Source organism: Budorcas taxicolor, unplaced genomic scaffold, assembly GCF_023091745.1.
Source record: "Budorcas taxicolor isolate Tak-1 unplaced genomic scaffold, Takin1.1 scaffold340, whole genome shotgun sequence".
Lineage (NCBI taxonomy): Eukaryota > Metazoa > Chordata > Mammalia > Artiodactyla > Bovidae > Budorcas > Budorcas taxicolor.
In genome coordinates, this window is record NW_026292124.1 from 50,983 (window position 1) to 71,960 (window position 20,978).

Below are 20,978 nucleotides of genomic sequence, written 5' to 3' on the forward strand. Positions count from 1 at the left end.
GCTTGTGATCAAATTTTAGAGATTTCTTGGTTTCTTAGCAGTATATGAAATTCCAAATTTTAAATTATTTCTTTGAAGGATCAATAATTTTGGAATGAAGGCAAATTAGTATTTCTTCATGCTGTGATTTTGTAAATATGTTACAAAACCCACTTGCAGCTAATGCTTTTTTTATTAATAGGAACCAGTTAAGTAGCATTTTATATCATTAGTCAATCCTATGAGTTCTTTTCTATAATTATGTTGCATCTTATAGCATTCAGTATTGGAACCAGAAGCTAACCAGATCCGAGCATCAATTTTAGATATGGCTCATTGCATACGGACCTTCACTGAGGAAATTTCAGATTATTCCAGAAAATTAGTTGGAATTGTTCAGCACATTGAAGGAGGAGAACAAATAGTAGAAGATGGAATTGGAATGGCCCACACAGAACATGTATGGATTTTTTTCCTCCTTACCCTTTTTCCTTCTTACTTTTTCACCTTATAGGATTTATTGAGCAATTCCATTGTACCAGTACTGCACTAGTCAGTGGAAATAAGTTTTTTGAAAAGTCTCTGTCTTTACGGAAATTTATAATCCATCATGGAAGAGTTTCAAGTGTGGTAACTGTTTACTTTGTGGGGGAAATGCAGGATGCCCTGTCAGTGTGCATATAAACAGCATTAACTTAGGTAAGTCTTGGAAGGCTTTGTAGAAGATGTGATGTCTAAACTGAGATTTAAAGGAATTTAGTTAGGGAGAAGAGTGAGATGGGAGAGAGTTGTTCCAGAGAGGGAAGCGTATGTTAAAATACCTGGCAGTGAGACTTGGACATATTGTAGAAACTTAACTAAGTTCACTGTGGTTGAAGCTTTGAGTATTGGGGTGGCAGATGGTAAGAAAAGACGTTGGAGAATTAAGGGCCAAATCGTGCAACATCTTGTTAGCTATGTTAAAGAGTTTGGACTTTATCTCACAGGCAGTGATGAGCCATTGAAGAATTGTCATAGGAATAACTTAATCAGATTTGCATTAAGAAAGGTTGCTGTTTAATATAAAAAATGAAATGGAGGAACAACAAGATTGGAAGCAAGGAGACCTCTTGTGAGGTTGCTGGAATTATCTACTTGAGAATTGTTTGTGGCCCATAATGCTGCAGTATTGAGGATGGAGAGAAGCACATGGCTTTGAGATGTTAAAGAAGTAGAATAGGTAGGTCATAGTGATTGATTGATAATATTGATTGATAGGTAACTTGCAGGGTCAAGCATGGTGCCTAGGTGTCCACCTTGCCCAGCCTGGCAGATGGTTGTGCTCTAAACGGGGAGGAAGAAGAATTTGGGAGGGGAGTATGAGACCAAGGTGGTAAGTTTAATTTGGATGTTGAATTTGTTATATCTGTGAAATAAATGGAAATACCGCCCCCCCTCCACCAACCCCCAGTAAGGTAAAGAGTAAGTGGGTATTAGGAGGTGAGTGTGTCTAACTTCTAAGAGTTTGGCTATGAAGAGAAGGAAGGGACTTACGCAGTAGTGGTAGTTGCTTTTAAAAATTGAATTATAGAGGAGAAGCGTTTGGGCCTCCCAGGTGGCACTAGTGGTAAAGAACCCGCTTGCCAGTGCAGGAGTCTTTAAGAGATGTGGGCTCAATCCCTGAGTCAGGAAGATCCCCTGAAAGAGGGCATGGCAACCCACTCCATTATTCTTACCTGGAGAACTCCATGGACAGAAGAACCTGGAGAGCTACAGTCCATAGGGTCACAAAGAGTCGGACATGAGTGAAGCGACTTAGCACACATGCATAGAGAAGAAAGGGATATTTTCAGACAGGAATATAAAGCACAAGGACAGACAGAGTATAGTGGGTTTTTTTGGTAATCAAAATTAAAGCCAAGTCATTGGGAATAATGGCTAGAATAACGCTCTGTCAGACTAGCAGCCCATAGCCTCATGTGGCTGTTTAAGTTTAAATTATTTATCAATCCCAAGAAATACAAAATTTACTTCCTCAGTCTCACTAGCTACATTTGAAGTACATTTTCTGTGTGTGTAGCTAGTGGCTACCATATTGGTCAGCACAGATATAGAACATGTCACCACATAAAATTCCGTTGGACCTTGTTGTACTATGGTGGAAATATTTATGCCCTCAGTAAATATTTATTGAACATATCTCAAGTGCTAAACACTATTCTAGCTAAGGAGACACCACTCTACAAGTCAAAAATACCCCCTATGCAGAGTTTGCATTCTAATGTGGGAAGAGAGACAATATACAAGTAAAATATGGCAGAAGTATTTTATTAGGTGCTTTGGAGAAAAATCCAGAAAAGGTGGTATTTGAGGACAGGCTCCCTGAGAAGGGGCATTGAGCAAAGACCTAAAGGCGCTGAGAAAAGGGAACCATGCTAATATTTGAGGAAAGAACACTCTAGATCAAGTTCAGAGGCCCTGCAGTTGGAATGTGCCTTGTTTTCTTAGGAAACTTCAAGGAAGCTCAGTGTAGCTAAAACAGAATGATTAATGGAAAGCATAGCTGGAATTGATGTCAGAAAGGGCCTTATAGGCACTTGCTTTACTTTATTTCAGGAATGCTCTTCTTCAAAATGTTCATGTGGTTCCCTCTCCTACCTCCTTCAGGTCTCAGCTCAGATGGCTCTTTCTCAGGAATTCTGTCATTGAACATCTCATATAAAGGACTTTGGCGTTTACTCTGTGTGGGAAACCATGGGAGTGTTTTGAGAAAAGTAATAATTAACATTCTGACTAAACAGTTAAAATGATCAGTCTGGCTTCTGGATGGAGCATACGTTATAGGGAGCAGGGGTAGATCTAGTGAGCCGAGTTAGAAGGCTATTACAATAATCAAGTGAGAAATGATAATGGCTTTGATTAGGTTGGTAGAAGTAGAGATGGTGAGGCATGATCAGATTCTAGAGATATTTTGAAGTCAGCAGAATTCAGTAAGAAACTAGTTGAGAGATAAAAAAGAGAAGTGTTAAGGGTGACTCCAGTTTTTTTAGCTTGAACAACCTGGAAGTTGTAGTTGCCGTTTATTGAGATGGAGAAAACTAGGTTTGAGGTTGAGGGAGACTGTAGGTTAGGCATTCCTTGTTTTTTTGAAATGTCATTTAAACTGTTGGATATCCAAAGGCTGTGTTTAAGGGGAAAAGTCCTGTGTGGAGATACACATTGTGGGATTTTTAAGGTTATAGATGGTATTGAAATTTTCATTATTTCACATAAAAAATCTTTTTTAAGGTTACAGTTGTTGAAAACTTATTTTTATTGCCCAAGGTACCAGGTACTGCAGAGAATGCCCGATCGTGTGTCCGAGCTTATTTTTCTGATCTGCATGAAACTCTGTGTCGTCAAGAAGAAATGGCTCTAAGTGTTGTTGATGCTCATGTTCGAGAAAAATTGATTTGGCTTAGGCAGCAACAAGAAGATATGACTATTTTGTTATCTCAGGTTTCAACAGCCTGTCTCCATTGTGAAAAGACTTTGCAACAGGTACATGGTTTAAAACATGGTTAGGACATAGTTTAGGAAGGAGAATTTGTAAGCTTAATCAAATCATTACCAGAGTACATACTAGTTATTTTATTAATTTAATAAATAGTTTTATATTATTACTCTATGTTATTGTGGGCTTTAATGTGGGCTGTGCTTAGGACGTGATCTCTAACCTCGCATTGCTCCAGTCAATCATATCAGTGCCCTCTCTTTTTTGTGTCCTCCCCACCATAAAACCATAGGTTCTAGAACCTCTTTAACTTCTTGTCACTCTCTATTCATCCCAAGTCCTTTAACCCTTTTTTGCCAAACATACATACTATTCTTCCTGCTTGGTGGGCTTGTGTCTCCCTTTTTTAATATTGGAAATCCTTCTTCAAATTTTTACTGTTGTTTGAAGTTCCTTTTCCTTGCTCTTTTTTGTTCATTGGTTTTTGGTGGGGGGAGGTGGGTAGTGCATCTGTAGAATGAACTACCCATCTCTGCTCCAATTTATTGATTCTTAACTTTTATGTCACAGAAAATCCATGGTTTTTATTGATGCATGAGGTATCATAAGCAATTTGTTACCCATATTGCAGATAATATGCTTTTATTTTATTTATTTATTTTTTTAATTTTACTTTACAATACTGTATTGGTTTTGCCATAAGAATATGCTTTTAAAATGATTTAGATTTAAGGTTATTCTAACAAAAATGTCAGTCTTACTCATTACTGTTTTGGATCTGCCTTCATAAATATGCAATTTAAGACTAATTGTTGCCCTAAGAATCCTAGTATGCTGCAGATACTCATTTTTTGATATATTGCTTATGATTGTGTTGATACAAATCTTTAGAGAGCTAAACTTTCTACCATTGTAGAGGTTTTTCTCTTAAAAATCTGATAGGCTAGGCTGTAACTGCATCAGTCCCGCGTCCTTTAGTCCTTGTCACATTGAATTGTAGTAATTGATGTTTTTGCCATTTATTAAGTTGTCTTCTTGCTCCAGTCCTATTCTGACCTCTGCTTTGTGATGCTGAGATTGGAACGCTGAAAACCTGCTCTGCCAGCTGGTTCCATGTTATTTCAGGCTTTGCCAGTAGGGGGCAGTAGAGGGAGGCTGAAAGGTGGATGTGATTTCCTGTGGGTTCCTGTTTGCTTGGGGTTCATGTTAAATGTCACTGCTCAAACGAGACCGCTTTCCTTAGAGATCTGAGTTTCAGCTCCATGGGATCCCTCCTGTGTCTAAGTGTCTAAGTTTTAATAATTCTAGCATCTCTCCTTTATTCCCCCAGCCCTGAGAGTGGTAGCTATTTCTTACAGTTGTTTCCTCCATGAGACCTCCGAGCTCTTTTTATACTTTCAGTTGCCTAGTTAATAACTACACCTAGTTAACTGTTCTTCGTATTAGTTTTTCTGTTCACATGATTGTGGGGGTTTTTGTCTCCTGATTTGAGTCTAGTGATACATTATTCATGTTTGTCCTTTTGAATGTTGGCTGAATGCATCTTTGTATCTAAATTCTTTGTATCTGGTTAGAAAGAGCTTAATAAACACTTGTTCAGCTCAAGCTGCACAGCAAAATTAGAAATGGAGCATGCCCTAAATCATACTTAAGTGACTACTTCAAAGTATTTTTATATTTATTTAATTTAAAAGTATGCTCATGGCTACTGAAATATTTAGAAGTATTTTAGAGTTTCTGAAGCATTTTGTCAAAGTGACTGATAAATGTTAATGACATGGTATTATCTCACTGTGTTAATGCAAATGAAATTGGGGCCTTGGATTCATTCTTCATATGGACTTATTAGTTTTATTCTGATTTATGGCCACAGAACCCTATTCTCAGCCAGTAGTCTTAAAAGTTCCTTCCACAGAGATGCCTGAACAGAGGAATGGATGGAATAGCACATATTTATTACCAATTTTGAGGATAAAATTTAATCATACCTCCCCTCCAAAACAATTGATGCATCGTCTAAGTTCAAGGCATGATGCTGCTTGGTTAAGATTTATTTATGAGGCAGACATTTTTTTGTGTGCCTGCTATGTGCCATGTAAATTCTAGGTACACGGAATACATCAATAAGCAAAATAGGCCAAAAGCCATAATCTTGTAGAATTAGCATCTTAGCAAGAGACAGACAATAAGCCATAACCATTTCTAATAAGTAAATTATATAGTATGTTAAAAAGTGATAAGAGCTAAGGGAAAAATAAAAAGTGTGAAGGTATAGCAGATTGCATTTTGAAATAGGGTAAGCATCATTATGCCAAAGCCTTCGACTTTGTGGATCACAATAAACTGTGGAAAATTCTGAAAGAGATGGGAACATACCAGACCACCTGACCTGCCTCTTGAGAAACCTATATGCAGGGATAGGCTGCCCACTCGTGTTCTTGGGCTTCCCTTGACTCAAGGAAAGCCCTTGTAAAGAATCCACCTGCAATGCAGGAGACCTGGGTTCGATCCCTGGGTTGGGAAGATCCCCTGGAGAAGGGGGAGGCTACCCACTCCAGTATTCTGGTCTAGAGAAGTCCATGGACTGTGTAGTCCATGGGGTTGCAAAGAGTCGGACACTACTGAGCAACTTTCACTTTCTTTCTTTTCATGTGAATATACAGCAGTGAGCAAAAACTAACAATGCTGTTTCTTTCATGGAGCTTATGTATTGTTGGAAAATCTATATCTTATGAAGAATACATTGGCATATGTATAGAATATTTCTGGAATAATATTTGAGCAACTGGAAGGAAAGAGCCTGGGACTCCAGAGTGAGACAAGACATCACAGTTTGACCTTTAGTCCTTTGTTTCTGGAACCGATATGTGTATATCTTACACTATTTTGAAAAACTTTTATAGGAGTACTATATATGTGTGTGTGTATATATATATACACACACATAGAAATATGTGCATATGCATTCAACTTGCTGTATTTTAGGACTGGACATTGCTATGTAACCAGCATCCAGATCCAGTAATGGCATTACCAGGACCCCAGAAGCCCCTCAGACTCTCTTCTAGTATCTACCTGCCTTTCCTCCTAAGGATGAACCACTATCCTGATTTCTAATGTATACTTTGTTTTTGTCTATTTTGAATAATTAATAAAAGTGGGAATCATACAATAAGAACTCTTCATGTCATTTCTACTCTTATTTCATGTGAAATTCATTTTGTCAAAATGTAATTGTAGTTCATTTTTATTGTGATAGTGTTACATTTGTGAATATAAAATTATTTACCTGTTCATATGTTGATGGTCTCTTAAATTATTTATTAATGTCTGACTATTGTTATCTTAGTCAGATTTACACATAAGTTAACTTTGTTGTTGTTGAATGTCCAACTCTGGTGACTCCATGGATTATAACATGCCAAGATCCTCTGTCCTCCACTGTCTTCCGGAGTTTGCTCAGATTCGTGTCTGTTGAGTCAGTGATGCTGTCTAACCATCTCATCCTCTGCTGTCCTCTTCTCCTTCTGCATTCAGTCTTTCCCAGCATCAGGGCCTTTTCCTGTGAGTTAACTCTTCACATCAGGTGGCCAAAATATTGGAGCTTCAGCTTCAGCATGAGTCCTTTCAGTGAATATTCATAGTTGATTTCATTTAGGATTGACTGGTTTGATCTGCTTTCAGTCCAAGGGACTGTAAAGAGTCTTCTCCTCCAGCACCACAATTCAAAAGCATTGAATCTTCAGCAGCTAACTTCGAATACTATAATGTTAAATGAGCTTTTCTTGAGTTTTAGTGATATCGCTTTTCCTGGTTTCTTTAAAAGGTTTATAAGAAATATCTTCTCCTTTCTAGGATGATTGTAGAGTTGTTTTGGCAAAACAAGAAATTACAAGGTTACTGGAAGCATTGCAAAAGCAGCAGCAGCAGTTTACAGAAATTGCAGATCACATTCAGTTGGATGCCAGCATCCCTGTCACTTTTACAAAGGTAATGCATTCTGTACTTCATTTTTAGGTGTGTTTTTGAACACATAATTGTTCACAATTAAGTCATAATTGTTTTACCTTCCTTGGTAATTAGCTTGAATAGACAACTAAGAAATTAATGAACCATAGGATTAAAAAAGAAAACTTTATCAGTGGAAAATAGAAGGTGGTGTAATGAATCTTCCTGTACTCATCACCACCTACTTGAACAGTTACAAACTTTTTATTTCACCTACACTTCTCCCAGTCTCTTTCTACCTATAATCTCCCAGGTTATTTTGAAACAAATCTCAACATATTTCATCCCAACATCAAATCATTTTTAAAACATGATCAAAATACCATCACCACACCTAAGAAATTAAATACATCTTTAATATTACCCATTTTCGAATTAGTATTCAGATTTCCTAGATTGTTAAATAAATTTTTTTAGGTCTGAGACCGTATTTCGCATTTTTTGATATGTTTTAGTCTCTTTTCAAGTGGATTCCCCCTAATTTAAAAAGGTACATGTGTTTCATTTTGCTATTTTTGAGTGGCTTTAAAATTGTTTTTAATCTTGTTTTATAATTACTGTGAAGCATTCACATGGTCCAGAGTCATATCTGCAAAGCAAAGTGCATTCAGTGAAGTCTAACTTCAGTTTGACCTCTGCATCCTTTTCTTCCCTTCTTCGTACAAAACTATTGAGAAGAATAGAATTTTTCTTAGTTTTCTTAGTTTTATTCATCGTTTAAAAAAATAGAGAAATATGTTTGCATGTACTCTCCACCGATTCAAAGGTAGAGTACTGTACTCCTCCACCTTGCATTTTAACTTGAGGGTACATCCTAGAGGTCACTCCTTAGCAGTCTATGTGACCTTTTCCATTCCCTTTTACACCTACAAGGTACTTGATTGTGAGTATGTACATTTTTTTATTCTGGTAAACACAAAATTTTTTACCATCTTAATCGTTTTTTAAGTGTATAGTTCAGTATTGTTAAGTATATTCACATTGTGTGAAACATTTTCAGAAATCTTTCATCTTCAAAAATGGAAACTATACCTTATAAGTGACCACTCCTCTATTCCCTGCTTCTCCTCGTATCCTGGTATCCACTGTTCTACTTTCTGTTTCATTAAATTTGACTACTCTAAATCGAGTGTATACGTGGATAATGTTTGTCTTTTTGTGACTGGGTTTATTTCACTTAGTATTGTGTCCTCAGAGTTCACCTGTGTTGTAGTATGTGACAGAATATCCTTTTAAGTCTAAATAATATTTCATGGTGTATGCCACATTTTGTGTATACATTCATCTATCGGTGGATATTTGGGTTAATTTACCTCTTGGTTATTGTGAATAGTGCTGCTGTGAATATGATTGTATAGACATCTCTTTCAGGGTTTGTTTCCAATTCTTTTGGATAAATACCAGAAATGGGACTAATGGTTCATATAGTAGTTCTGTTTTTAGTTTTCTGAGGAAATGTCATACTCTTTGCTTAGTGTTGCATCACGTGATATAAATCCTACCAAAAGTGCATGAGGATCCAGTTTCTCCACATTGTCACTTATTCTTTTCTGTTTGTTTTGTTTTTGTTTTTGATAGTAGCCATCCTGATTGGTGTAAAGTGATATTATTGTGGTATTGATTTGCATTTCTCTGATTATCAGTGATGTTAAGCATCTTTTCATATGCTTCTTGGTCAGTTCTGTGGAGAATTTTTTAGAAGTCCTTTTGCCTATTTTTCTGTTTCTATCTGACTTTTGTTGTTGAGTTGTAGGAGTTCTTTATATATTCCATATATGAATCCATTATCAGATACATGATTTGCAAGTATCTTCTCCCATTCTGTAGTTTTCTTCTTCACTCTGTTGATTGTGTCCTCTGATTCACAAAAGCTTTTAACATTGATCTAGTCCCGTTTATCTATTTTTGCTTCTGTTGATTGTTTTTTATGTCATATCTGAGAAAATCACTGCTAAATCCAGTGTCAGGAGCTTTTCTGCTGTTCTACGATTTTTATAGCTTTGGTTCTTATGTTTAGGGCTTTACTCTATTTATTTATAATCCAGATATTTAGAATTATTATATATTCTTTATAAACCTTGCATTTTTCCATTATATAATGAACTTGTCTCTTATAACAGTTTCTGACTTAAAAATCTATTTTGTCTGATTTTATGATAGCCAGCCCTGCTTTCTTTTGGGTGTGATTTGCATCCCAAAGAGATTAGCATTTTTACCATCCTTTCACTTTCAAACGTGTGTTTCCTTAGATATAAAGTGAGTCTCTTTTGTAAACAGCATATTTTTAGATCTTGGTTTTTCACACTAGGTCACACTGTGTCTTTTGAGTGGAGAGTTAAGTCTATTTATATTTAATTATTGTTAGGTAAACCCTTACTGTTGTCATTTTGTTTATTTTCTGCCTAACTTGATACTTTTTTTTGTTTTACCTTTCCTCTTTCATTGCCTTTTGTGTTTTATTGATTTTTTTTTTTTAATGTCATGGTTTGAGTTCCTTCTCATTTCCTTTTGTTTATATTCTATGGATTTTTGTGTGTGTGTTTGAGGTTACCTTTACAATTACATAAAATATCTTAGTTGTAACATTCTGTTTTAAATTGATAACAATTTAACTTCAATTGCATAGAAAAATTCTATTTCTCCAGAGCTCCACCCCCTGTACTTTATATTATTGATGTCACAAATTATATCTTTATATACTGTACACTTATTAGCACAGGCTTATAGTTTCTTTTAATGTGTTTGTTATTTCATTTCCATGAAGAATTAAATTTATTCACCCAAATTATAATAATGCAGGTTACTATTTGTCCCTGTAGTTATTGTTACCATTTTGGATTTTCATATGACTTCGTATTGCTGACAGCCTTTCATTTCAGTTTGAAGGACTCCTTTAGCTTTTCTTATTGAACAGGTCTAGTGATCCTGACTTCATCAGCTTTGTTTTGCTAGGAAAATCTTTTTTCCCATAATTTTTGAAGGACAGTTTTGCTATATATAGAATTCCTGGTTGAAGCCTTTTTCTTTCAGCACTTTGACTATATCATCCCATTCCTTCTGGTCTGCAGTGTGTTTTTGCTGAGAAATTTGTTGATAGTCTTATGGAAGCTCCCTTTCTGTGATTAGTCATTTTTTCTTGTTGCTTTGAAGGTTATCTGTTTTTGAATTTTGACAGTTGGGTTATAATATATCTTAATGTGGGTCTCTTTGCATTTATCATAGTTTGAATGCATTGAGGTAGGATTTTTATATCCATTTCTTTCCTCAGATTAGGAAGTTTTCAGCCATTATATCTTCAAGTAAGATCTCTTTGCCCCTTTATTTCTGTATTCTTCTTCTGGGACTCCCAGTCCGATGTGTCTCTTAGGGTCTTTTCACTTTTCTTCATTGTTTTTTTCTCTCCCAACTCCATGAGTCCAAATTACCCATCTTTTAAAAAATTAATTCTTACAAAAATGCTATGTAAGTTTGGTCTATTTAAAAAAATTAGTTGAAGGCTAATTGCTTTGCAGTATTGTGTTGGTTTCTTCCATATATCAACATGAATCACTCATAGGTATGCATGTGTCCCCTCCCTCTTGAACTTCCTTTCCACATCGCTACCCCATCCCGCCCCTCTAGGACTTTAGTCTATTTTTAATGCCCATTTTATACATGGGTGAGGTGAGGCAGAGTAGTCATGCAGCTAGAAATTGAACAAGTATGTTCATTGCAGTATTACTTATAATATAAAAAAATCAGAGAGATCAAATATTTGTCAATGGGGATTGGTCAAGTGGTAAATGGAATATAATAAAGCAACTGAAAGAAAAAAAGTAGTTTTATATGTTTGAAATGAAAGCATTCCATAAGGTACTATTGAGTGTAAAAAATTAGTTGCAGTGTGTATTTTTTTTTTTTAAAGTGTGTCTGCTTTGTGTATGTCAACCAGTGTATGATGCACAGGAAGATGTCTGGAGGGATACATGTGAAATTGTTAACAGTGAATATTTATAGGAAGTAAACATCACTTTTTATTTTTAATTAATATATTTAGCACAGCATGAAAAATCTTATTTAAAGAAGATTCAGTTGAGCTAGAAAATCTGGGAAAAATAGGTGTGTGTGTGTGTGTGTGTGTGTGTGTGTGTGTGTGTGTGTGTGTGTGCATTTTTTAGCTTACATAGTATGTAGAAAGTTTTACTAAGCCAAGATTTAACAAAGCAGTGAGGAAACATTTCCTCTTTGTAAATATCAGAATCAGGGTATTTTAATATGGGAATAGAACTGATTTTAATGGATTGAGGAATGAGTAGGAGACAAAATAATTAACAAAGGTATTTTATAAATAAAAGTGTAAGTGCTAGTACTTTGAACTCCGTATCAAAATAAAAAGATTTTTTTTTTTTAAATTATAGGACAATAGAGTTCACATTGGACCCAAAATGGAAATTCGAGTTGTTACATTAGGATTAGATGGTGCTGGAAAAACTACTATTTTGTTTAAATTAAAACAGGATGAGTTCATGCAGCCTATTCCAACAATTGGTAAGTATGTGTATTGCTTTTACTTTAATGAATATTTTATAGGAAAAAACCCTAACTTACAGATGAGTTCTCAGGGCCTTACTTTATGCCCACTTGATGTGGAGATAGTCTGTAAGACATCAGCATTTCAGAGGAAAAATGCAAGGTTCAGTGACTGTGGGATTGAAATGTGGATTGAGGGGGGATAGTAAGAAAGAACAAAATATTGGTGGGACAGTTGGAAGGAATAAAATATTGATGACTCTGGCTGAAAATTAGGGATGAGGAGGTGGTAGTGTTGCAGAGCTGGTACTCAGCTGTCAAGGTCTTAAGGACTGTATTAGATTAGAGGGCTAACCCTGGTTAAAGGTATACATTTCCCCCATGTATGTTTATTACAAGTGGAGTTGGTTAGATAGTGCTGTATGAAAATGATTTGTAAGTCACAGTTACAATTGGGGTTGCCGGTTTTTGGTGTGTCACTCATAAGTCAGTATTAAAGTAAGTTGGTTTTTTTTTTAAACAGGTTTTAATGTGGAAACTGTAGAATATAAAAATCTAAAGTTCACCATTTGGGATGTAGGTGGAAAACACAAATTAAGACCATTGTGGAAACATTATTACCTTAATACTCAAGGTAAGAGTGTAAAATTACATCTTAATTTTTCAGATTTTTAGAATGTCAGTCCAGTTATCAGTGCGTTGATTTAGCTAATAAAGCTGATATTTTAGAGTTGATTAAATATATGACCGTACTATTACATATTGGTAGCACGCCCAACACTATTAAGAAAATTAAGCTAGACAGACTGAGATATGTACTCTGGTATATTTCATGAAAAACCATAACTTAACATAAGATTTATCTTATACATGTAAGCAATTAAGGGTACTTTCCTCTTGGTATTCTTAACACAGAGTATTATTAGTGTTCATGTGAGTATGCTGCTGCTGCTAAGTCTCTTCAGTCATGTCTGACTCTGTGTGACCCCATAGACGGCAGCCCACCAGGCTCCTCCATCCCTGGGATTCTCTAGGCAAGAACACTGGAGTGGGTTGCCATTTCCTTCTCCAATGCAGGAAAGTGAAAAGTGAAAGTGAAGTCGCTCAGCTGTGTCCGACTTGTAGCAACCCCATGGACTGCAGCCAACCAGGCTCCTCTGCCCATGGGGTTTTCTAGGCAAGAGTACTGGAGTGGGTTGCCATTGCCTTCACCGTCATATGAGTATAATCATTGGCAATACTGTGGTATAGGGTAGAATCTGTGGTGTATAGTTCTGTTGCTCCATTCAATTCAATTCAACTCAACATTTATCCCATTATAACCTCTCAATAGCTCCACTCCTTTATTTCCATTCACAATTAGTTATCATTAGCAGAAGAACCCATAGTGGTTTGATTTTAACCAAACTGTTATGTGACATACATTCCACTTAGCATTTATTCACATAAATGAATTGTACATTTTGCCTCCTGTACCCCAGCATAAAGCTTATATTCATACTCTCTGTTCCATATATCAAGCTGTTTTCCACCTAGAAGAAAGACTAGATAATTTTTACTTTGAAATTTTTGATATTAGGTTAGTATGAGCCAGTGATTAAGGGGAAAAAGTGGAATTTTGAACATGAGGAATGGTTGAAAGCCTAGGATGTTTAGCTGCCATTAGATAGCTGGAAAGGAGTTGACTCATTGGAAAAGACTCTGATGCTGGGAGGGATTGGGGGCATTAGGAGAAGGGGACGACTGAGGATGGGATGGCTGGATGGCATCACGGACTCGATGGACGTGAGTCTGAGTGAACTCCGGGAGATGGTGATGGACTGGGAGGCCTGGCGTGCTGTGATTCATGGGGTCGCAAAGAGTCGGACACGGCTGAGCGACTGAACTGAACTGAACTGAACTGAACTCATGAAGTTTCTGCTGTGTATTTTGAGTAAAGTTATGGAAAGTGCTGTGCCAGGCACCGAAAGAGAATACCTTGGAGAGATAAAGTTGGTAACTTATTTATTTTTAAAAGACTATCTTTTGGTAAAGGAAGTAGAGTGATCAAAGTAATCAAAGAAGTAGCATCAGTAGGTAGATCATGAGAGGTACATTTTCATTCATTAAGAGAAAAATATTAAATTGTATGCAAGGCAATATGTGTTTGGTAGTGCACATGTTGTAAATCCTGTTATAGATGGCAAAAAAATAGACCAAAAGTTAGGTGAACTGCTTGAGATCATATCATTAATTATTGCTAGATGCTCCTATAACAGGCAGCCTTCCTGTGAAAATAATGATGGTAGACTCACCATAATATAACATTAAAATATTTAGCCCACTTACTGAAATTAAACAAATGACTAAATGAATATTTTTGTCTTTTTTTGATAGCTGTTGTATTTGTTGTTGATAGCAGTCATAGAGACAGAGTTAGTGAAGCACACAGTGAACTCGCAAAGTTGTTAACAGAAAAAGAACTCCGAGATGCTTTACTCCTGATTTTTGCTAACAAACAGGTAATACATTTGTATTTCAGAATATTTGTTTTAGCATTCCACATTATAAGGTAACTGTTAAGATTTTGAGAGAAATAACTCAGTAGATATAAAGTTTCTGAACTGTATTTTGAATGCAGTCTGTATGGAAGGTGCCATACTTGGTACCTTGGAGTATACAGAAAGAAATAAGGTAGAAACTCGTATGTATTTAGGTTTGCATGTTAAGTGTTTATTTCTAATACTGCTAAGTGCAGATTAATAAGACTGCTAAGTGACTTCAGTAATATTAATATAAAGTATTATGGAAAATTATAGAGTAGTTCTAAAGGTTGTATTTTCTAAGATTTATAAAAAGTAGGATTTGAATTGAAATTATAGATAATACTTTGAGTTAGTATGTGAAGGAAAGAACACTACAGACAGAAAAAATAAAAACATGAGTATTTTTAGAGAGCATCATGGAGACCAGTATGCCAGCAAATTTGAAAAATTCAGCAGTGGCCACAGGACTGGAAAGGTCAGTTTTCATTCCAGTCCCAAAAAAGGTTATGCCAAAGAATGTTAAAACTACTGTATGGTTGTACTCATTTCACATGCTAGCAAGGTAATGCTCAAAATCCTTCAGGCCAGGCTTCAACAGTATGTAAATTGAGAACTTCCACATGTACAAGTAGGATTTAGAAAAGGCAGAGGAACCAGAGATCAGATTGCCAACATCCATTGGATCATAGAAAAAAAGGAAAAGAATTCCAGAAAAATATCTACTTCAGCTTCACTGACTATGCTAAAGCCTTTGCTGTGTGAATCATAGCAAACTGTGAAAATTCTTAAAGAGCTGGGAATACCAGACCACCTTACTTGTCTCCTGAGAAACCTGTATCAGGACAAAAAGCAACAGTTAGAACCAGACATGGAACAACAGACTGGTTCCAGATTGGGAAAGGAGTACGCCAAGCTGTATGTTGTCACATCATGCGAAATGCCGGGCTGGATGACTCACAGACTGGAATCAAGATTGATGGGAGAAATATCAACAACCTCCGATATGCAATAGCAGATATGCAGATGACACCACTGTAATGGCAGAAAGCAAAGAGGAACTAAAGAGCTTTCGATGAGGGTGAAAGAGAAGAGTGAAAAAGCTGGTTTAAAACTCAACATTCAAAAAACTAAGGTCATCATTTCATGGCAAATAGGGAAAAAGTGCAAACAGTGAAATTTTATTTTCTTGGGCTCCAGAATTACTGCGGACAATAACTCCAGCCACAAAATTAAAAGATGCTTGCTCCTTGGAAGAAAAGCTATGACAAACCTAGATGACTTATTAAAAATCAGGGATAGCACTTTCCTAACAAAGGTCCATATAGTCAAAGCTATGATTTTTTCAGTAGTCATGTACAGATGTGAGAGTTGGACCATAAAGAATGCTGGGCACTGAAGAACTGATACTTTCGAACCGTGGCAGCTGAAGATTCTTAGATTTTGAGACAGCTTCTAGGAGGATAAGAATGCTTTTTTTTTAATGCAATAAAGTGGCTTAGATGTCATAAGAAGGAAGAGTTGGATAGACGGTAAGGATTTTCCCCTTTATTTGAAAAAAAGGCAAGCTATTAAGAGCTGATACACTTCACATTATGATTAAAGATATGCAAATAAGGCAGAGTGAAATACCATTTTCCACTTATCATCTTGTTAAAGATGAAAATGTTTGATAATCCTAGGCAGGATACACTGCTGGTGTGGTTATTAATGTGAGACATTTTCTTGGAGGGCAATATGGCAGTACTTTGTCAAAGGTTTCGATGCATATACCCTTTTACCCTGTAAATCTCTAGTAATGTATTCTGAAGACAGTTATCCTAAGGTTGTCTTAGAGATAATTTTGCAAGTGTATGTATTTAAAAATATGTTTACATCCATGTGTATGTATATGTAATAGCACATAAGCACATATTTTCTATTTAAATGTTCAGTATAAGACTGGTTAAGAAAATTATGTTACACCTGTTGCTGCTGCTGCTACTAAGTCACTTCAGTCATGTCCGACTCTGTGCGACCCCATAGACGGCAGCCCACTAGGCTCCGCCGTCCCTGGGATTCTCTAGGCAAGAAACTGGAGTGGGTTGCCATTTCCTTCTCCAATGCATGAAAGTGAAAAGTGAAAGTGAATTCGCTCAGTCGTGCCCGACTCTTAGCGATCCCATGGACTGCAGCCTACCAGGCTCCTCCGTCCATGGGATTTTCCAGGCAAGGGTACTGGAGTGGGGTGCCATTGCCCTCTCTGATGTTACATCTACAGTGGAATGCAATATAGAAGTTAAAAATACTGGTGGAAAGTTTTTTCTGCTTGTTCTGATAATGGAAATGTATCTTTATTTTTCAATATATGTGTTAAAAAACCTAGGGTGTGTACTGTTCATTTACATGAGTGTGCGTGGAAGTTTTCTGGAAAAATATGAAAGCAGTTGTTACTGTTGGTTGCTTCTGGGAAGAAGGGTATTCAGTGCTGTTTGGAGAGTTTTTTGTTGTTGTTGGCCTTGCTGCACAGCTTGCAGGATCTTAGTTCCCTGACTAGGGACTGAACCTGGCTGGGTCCCTGGCAGTGAAAGCATTGGGTCCTAACCACTGGACTGTCAGAGAATCCCTTGGGCGAGTTTAATAAACTCTTTATAAACCCTATGTAAGAGCCATTTCTTATGATACATGTGTATTAATTTCCTTTTAAGTAGATGCCTTATAGTGAGATGGGCAGTATTTTTTATTCAGGGGGCAGAGCCTTCATTGATTTCATTGCAAGACTATTGCCTGGTGGTCCAGTGGTTAAGAATCTGGCTTGCAGTGCAGGGGATGCTGGTTCGATCCCTGGTTGGGGAACTAAGATCCCCCATGCTGTGGAGCAGCTAAAACTGTGTGCCAGAACTAGAGTCCATGTGCTACAACGAAGGATCCCACATGACACAATGACTATCCTATGAGCTGATGCAGCCAAATATTTTTTTTTAAAAGACTGTTCTTACAAACTTATAACCAAAACAATTCTTTTTCTATTCTCATTAATCTCTGAATGATTATTGAAAGTTGAATTTAGGCTTCTGTTAAAATGATACCAGGGACTTCCCTGGTGGCTCAGATGGTAAAGCATCTGTCTACAATGCGGGAGACCTGGGTTTGATCCCTGGGTGGGGAAGATTCCCTGGAGAAGGAAATGGCAACCCACTCCAGTACTCTTGCCTAGAAAATCCCATGGCTCCTCTGTCCATGGGGTCGCAAAGAGTCGGACATGACTGAGCGACTTCACTTTCACTTTCAAATGATACCAGCAGAATTGTATATAGCAATAATTACAAAAATGCTAATTTTCATAGACTTATGAAAAATTTTTTTAATGTGTATATATCTTTTAGGATGTTGCTGGAGCTCTGTCAGTAGAAGAAATCACTGAGCTTCTTAGTCTCCATAAATTGTGCTGTGGCCGAAGCTGGTATATTCAGGGCTGTGATGCTCGAAGTGGTATGGGACTGTATGAAGGATTGGACTGGCTCTCACGCCAACTTGTGGCTGCTGGAGTGTTGGACGTTGCCTGATTTTAAATGTAGCAGTTGTTTAAAGTTTTGTGGTTAACAGTTATTTTGCACATAATATGATGTAAGAAATTCTACATCTGAAAGTTAATTTACAATGTATATATTAATATAAAAGGAATCTTGGATTGGGAATTCAGTACAATATTACTTTTAAAAACTAGTAAAATTTAAATAGCTGATTGAGCAGATTAAATTGGATTAAACGGATTTACTGGGTATACATTTTTTTTAAACATACATTTGTTAAGTTTTTCAGATTACACGTGTACACACAGATTATTTAGCACACACACATGCACGTTCTAGTTACTGTTGGTACTACTGTTATGAAAAACTGGGATCCATTAGTATTCAATCCAGCATTGGGAAGTAAGTAGTCACAGTGAAAGAGCAGGTGAAGGTTTATTCACTCAAGGAAGAATAGCCAACCAAGTGTCTAGTGAACCAGAGGTTCTGTTGAACCTCTGTATGAAGTGAAGCATGGCTTCTTAACTTGCCTTTTCACTGGATTTTGGCAGTATTCAGTAGCAAAAAAGGCAATGACTTAATGAAATAAAATCCAAACTGCATCTTTGGGTAATAGGATTACTTTAATGTTCAGTATAACAGAACATCTTTAATGCTAAGAACTATAAGCTATAGAAGATTAATATTTTATACAGTATTTTATTAAAGCTCTCTTAAAGCCTTTTGTATAAAACCCAATGAGTTAGACTGAAATGTAATCCTACTAGGCCTGATATCAGATTAGTACTACACTGAAGAACAATTAATAAAAAACTGTGAAAGTCAGTTATATTCTAGTTGATCTTCACTTGTGAAAAGACTGATTTGCAGAGCTGAACCTGGATATATTATTTCCAAGGTCAGAGTTCTAAATTCATCCTTCTATTTTTCAATATAAAGTACCTAGTAGTGTGTTTTTTAAAAATAATATTGCATCTTTAAGGAGAATGACTATAGGTAAAATGTAGTAAGTTACACACAGAAGCCAGTGTTGGTCTTACATAAAAGGTAGAGATCTAAGTAGAAATTACCTCTACCTCAAGAGATGTTATTTAAGCAGTAGAAATGATTACCTTAAAATGTTTTCTCAAAATAAGTGCATTTATTTAAACAATAAAATGTGATCAAGGATTTTCATGACAAGGCCTTAAGAGGTTTTTTGAGAGAAACATGTCTACGAAAGGAAAAGAAGAAATGTGTAAAAAATTTATATCACATTTATTACAGGGTTGTGAGTAAAAAGATTAAAGTGTGCGCTCTTTACTGTCTTTCATTTTTTAAGGAAACTCCCTTATGGCAGTCTAATTTTATATTTAAAAATACCTAGATTCGGTTTTATAGGTTTTTTTTTTTTTAAATGCTCTGTATACTTTAGATGAAGTGCTTCCCAGGGGGCTCTTTCATAAAGAATCTACATGCCATCGTAGGAGACACGGGTTCAGTCCCTGGGTTGGGAAGATCCCCTGGAGATGGGAATGGCAGCCCACTCCAGTGTTCTTGCCTGGAGAATCCCATGGACAGAGGATCCTGGTGGGCTACTGTCCATGGGGTCACAAAGAGTCAGGCATGACTGAGCACATACTTTAGGATGAAGTTAAATCCTTACGATGGCTGATGACAAGATGTGACTTCTGGGTAGCACTGTTTTGGTTCAGTCTCTTCAAATATAATTCGTTTAAAAACAACAAAACTTTTAGAAAACAAAGCATTAAAAGTCTGTCAGTTATGGGCAGTGTGTAAATAAGTAAATGTAATATTTCATCCTTTATTTTTCAAGTAAAAGGTCATGCTGTTACAAGTGTAGTTTGTGCATATAATACTTCTGAATTAAATTAATATTTGATTGCAGTAACTGTGAAAAATAAAAGTGTTACATTTGCCTGTGATCCCTTGAACTGTTTTGTCTACTAGGTAATTCAAAAACAGTCTAACACTAATGTGTAAACTTGCTTTCTTCTGTAAATTTATTTTACCTGTTTTGCTTGACTTTTAAATCACATTCCTAGCATATTTCTACAAGACAATTTAAAAATTGTGCTTAGACCTGATTATAATGTATCTAGTAGTAGTATTTATTATTTTTTCAAGAAGTTTTTTTCAGGCTCTTATTTTTATCTCTGGTTGTACTTTCACTAATTATTAGCAAGACTGCGCTAGTTCCCTCTGGGAAATGTCAAACTTCAGAGGTTTTAAATAGTCTATTTGGATTTGCCTCCTGGCACTGAATTTCTGTATTAAGCTAAATACTATTGTATAGTTTATGTCAAGCAGGTTTTTCAAGTGTATAGTCTTGGTCTGTAATTCTGGAATGCTTTATAATCACCACAAGCCATTATTTACATTATACAAATCATCAGTATGGATAGCAATAAAATGTTAAGATCACTTTAAAGAAATCCTATCATCTTTCTAAAAATTCTTGAATCATCCTGAATCATCTATATAGTAGTATTGCTAGTAACCAATTAAAGTCATTTGTGCTGTGGTTAAGAGAAACAAAACAAAATGGGATAGGGATTGAATGTCAAATTGAGATCGTTTATTAAAAATTTAGAAATGTTATTTTTTATTTGCAACTTAAGTCACATTTAAATGTATATTAAAACGGTAGTGTTTTTTAAAGGAGAGCTAAAATTCTGCACTGACTAAAGTGAAATAATTGCTTTAAAAATTTTAAATTTAACTTGTTTCACACAGAATATCATATTTTAAATAGCTGTTTTCAGAAAAGGCCTTGGGAAACCTCATTATATCCTGAGCTAATATTGCTAAAAGAAAGACTTTTTATGTAACACTGAGATACTTCTCAATTTGCAAGGAGGTAATAAGGAAGAAAATAGCTATACTTTTCCCTATAAAGAGTAATAAATGAAAAGGACTAATGAGTAAGTATCAGTATCTTGCTAATAGTTTAAAACGTGCTTTAAAATAGACATG

General features: G+C 36.0%; 1 protein-coding gene across 1 annotated transcript in view; it reads left to right on the plus strand.

Moving 5' to 3' along the window:
- The window catches only part of LOC128071315 (E3 ubiquitin-protein ligase TRIM23), a 32,056-nt gene extending 14,021 nt beyond the window's left edge, over nucleotides 1-18,035 (plus strand). The window contains exons 5-11 of the mRNA XM_052664199.1: nucleotides 257-439; nucleotides 3,283-3,498; nucleotides 7,307-7,441; nucleotides 11,857-11,986; nucleotides 12,492-12,602; nucleotides 14,345-14,469; nucleotides 17,856-18,035. Coding sequence (XP_052520159.1) covers nucleotides 257-439; nucleotides 3,283-3,498; nucleotides 7,307-7,441; nucleotides 11,857-11,986; nucleotides 12,492-12,602; nucleotides 14,345-14,469; nucleotides 17,856-18,035 — 1,080 coding nt within the window. The remainder of the gene's footprint in view (nucleotides 1-256; nucleotides 440-3,282; nucleotides 3,499-7,306; nucleotides 7,442-11,856; nucleotides 11,987-12,491; nucleotides 12,603-14,344; nucleotides 14,470-17,855) is intronic.
- The last annotated feature ends 2,943 nt before the right edge of the window (nucleotides 18,036-20,978 follow it).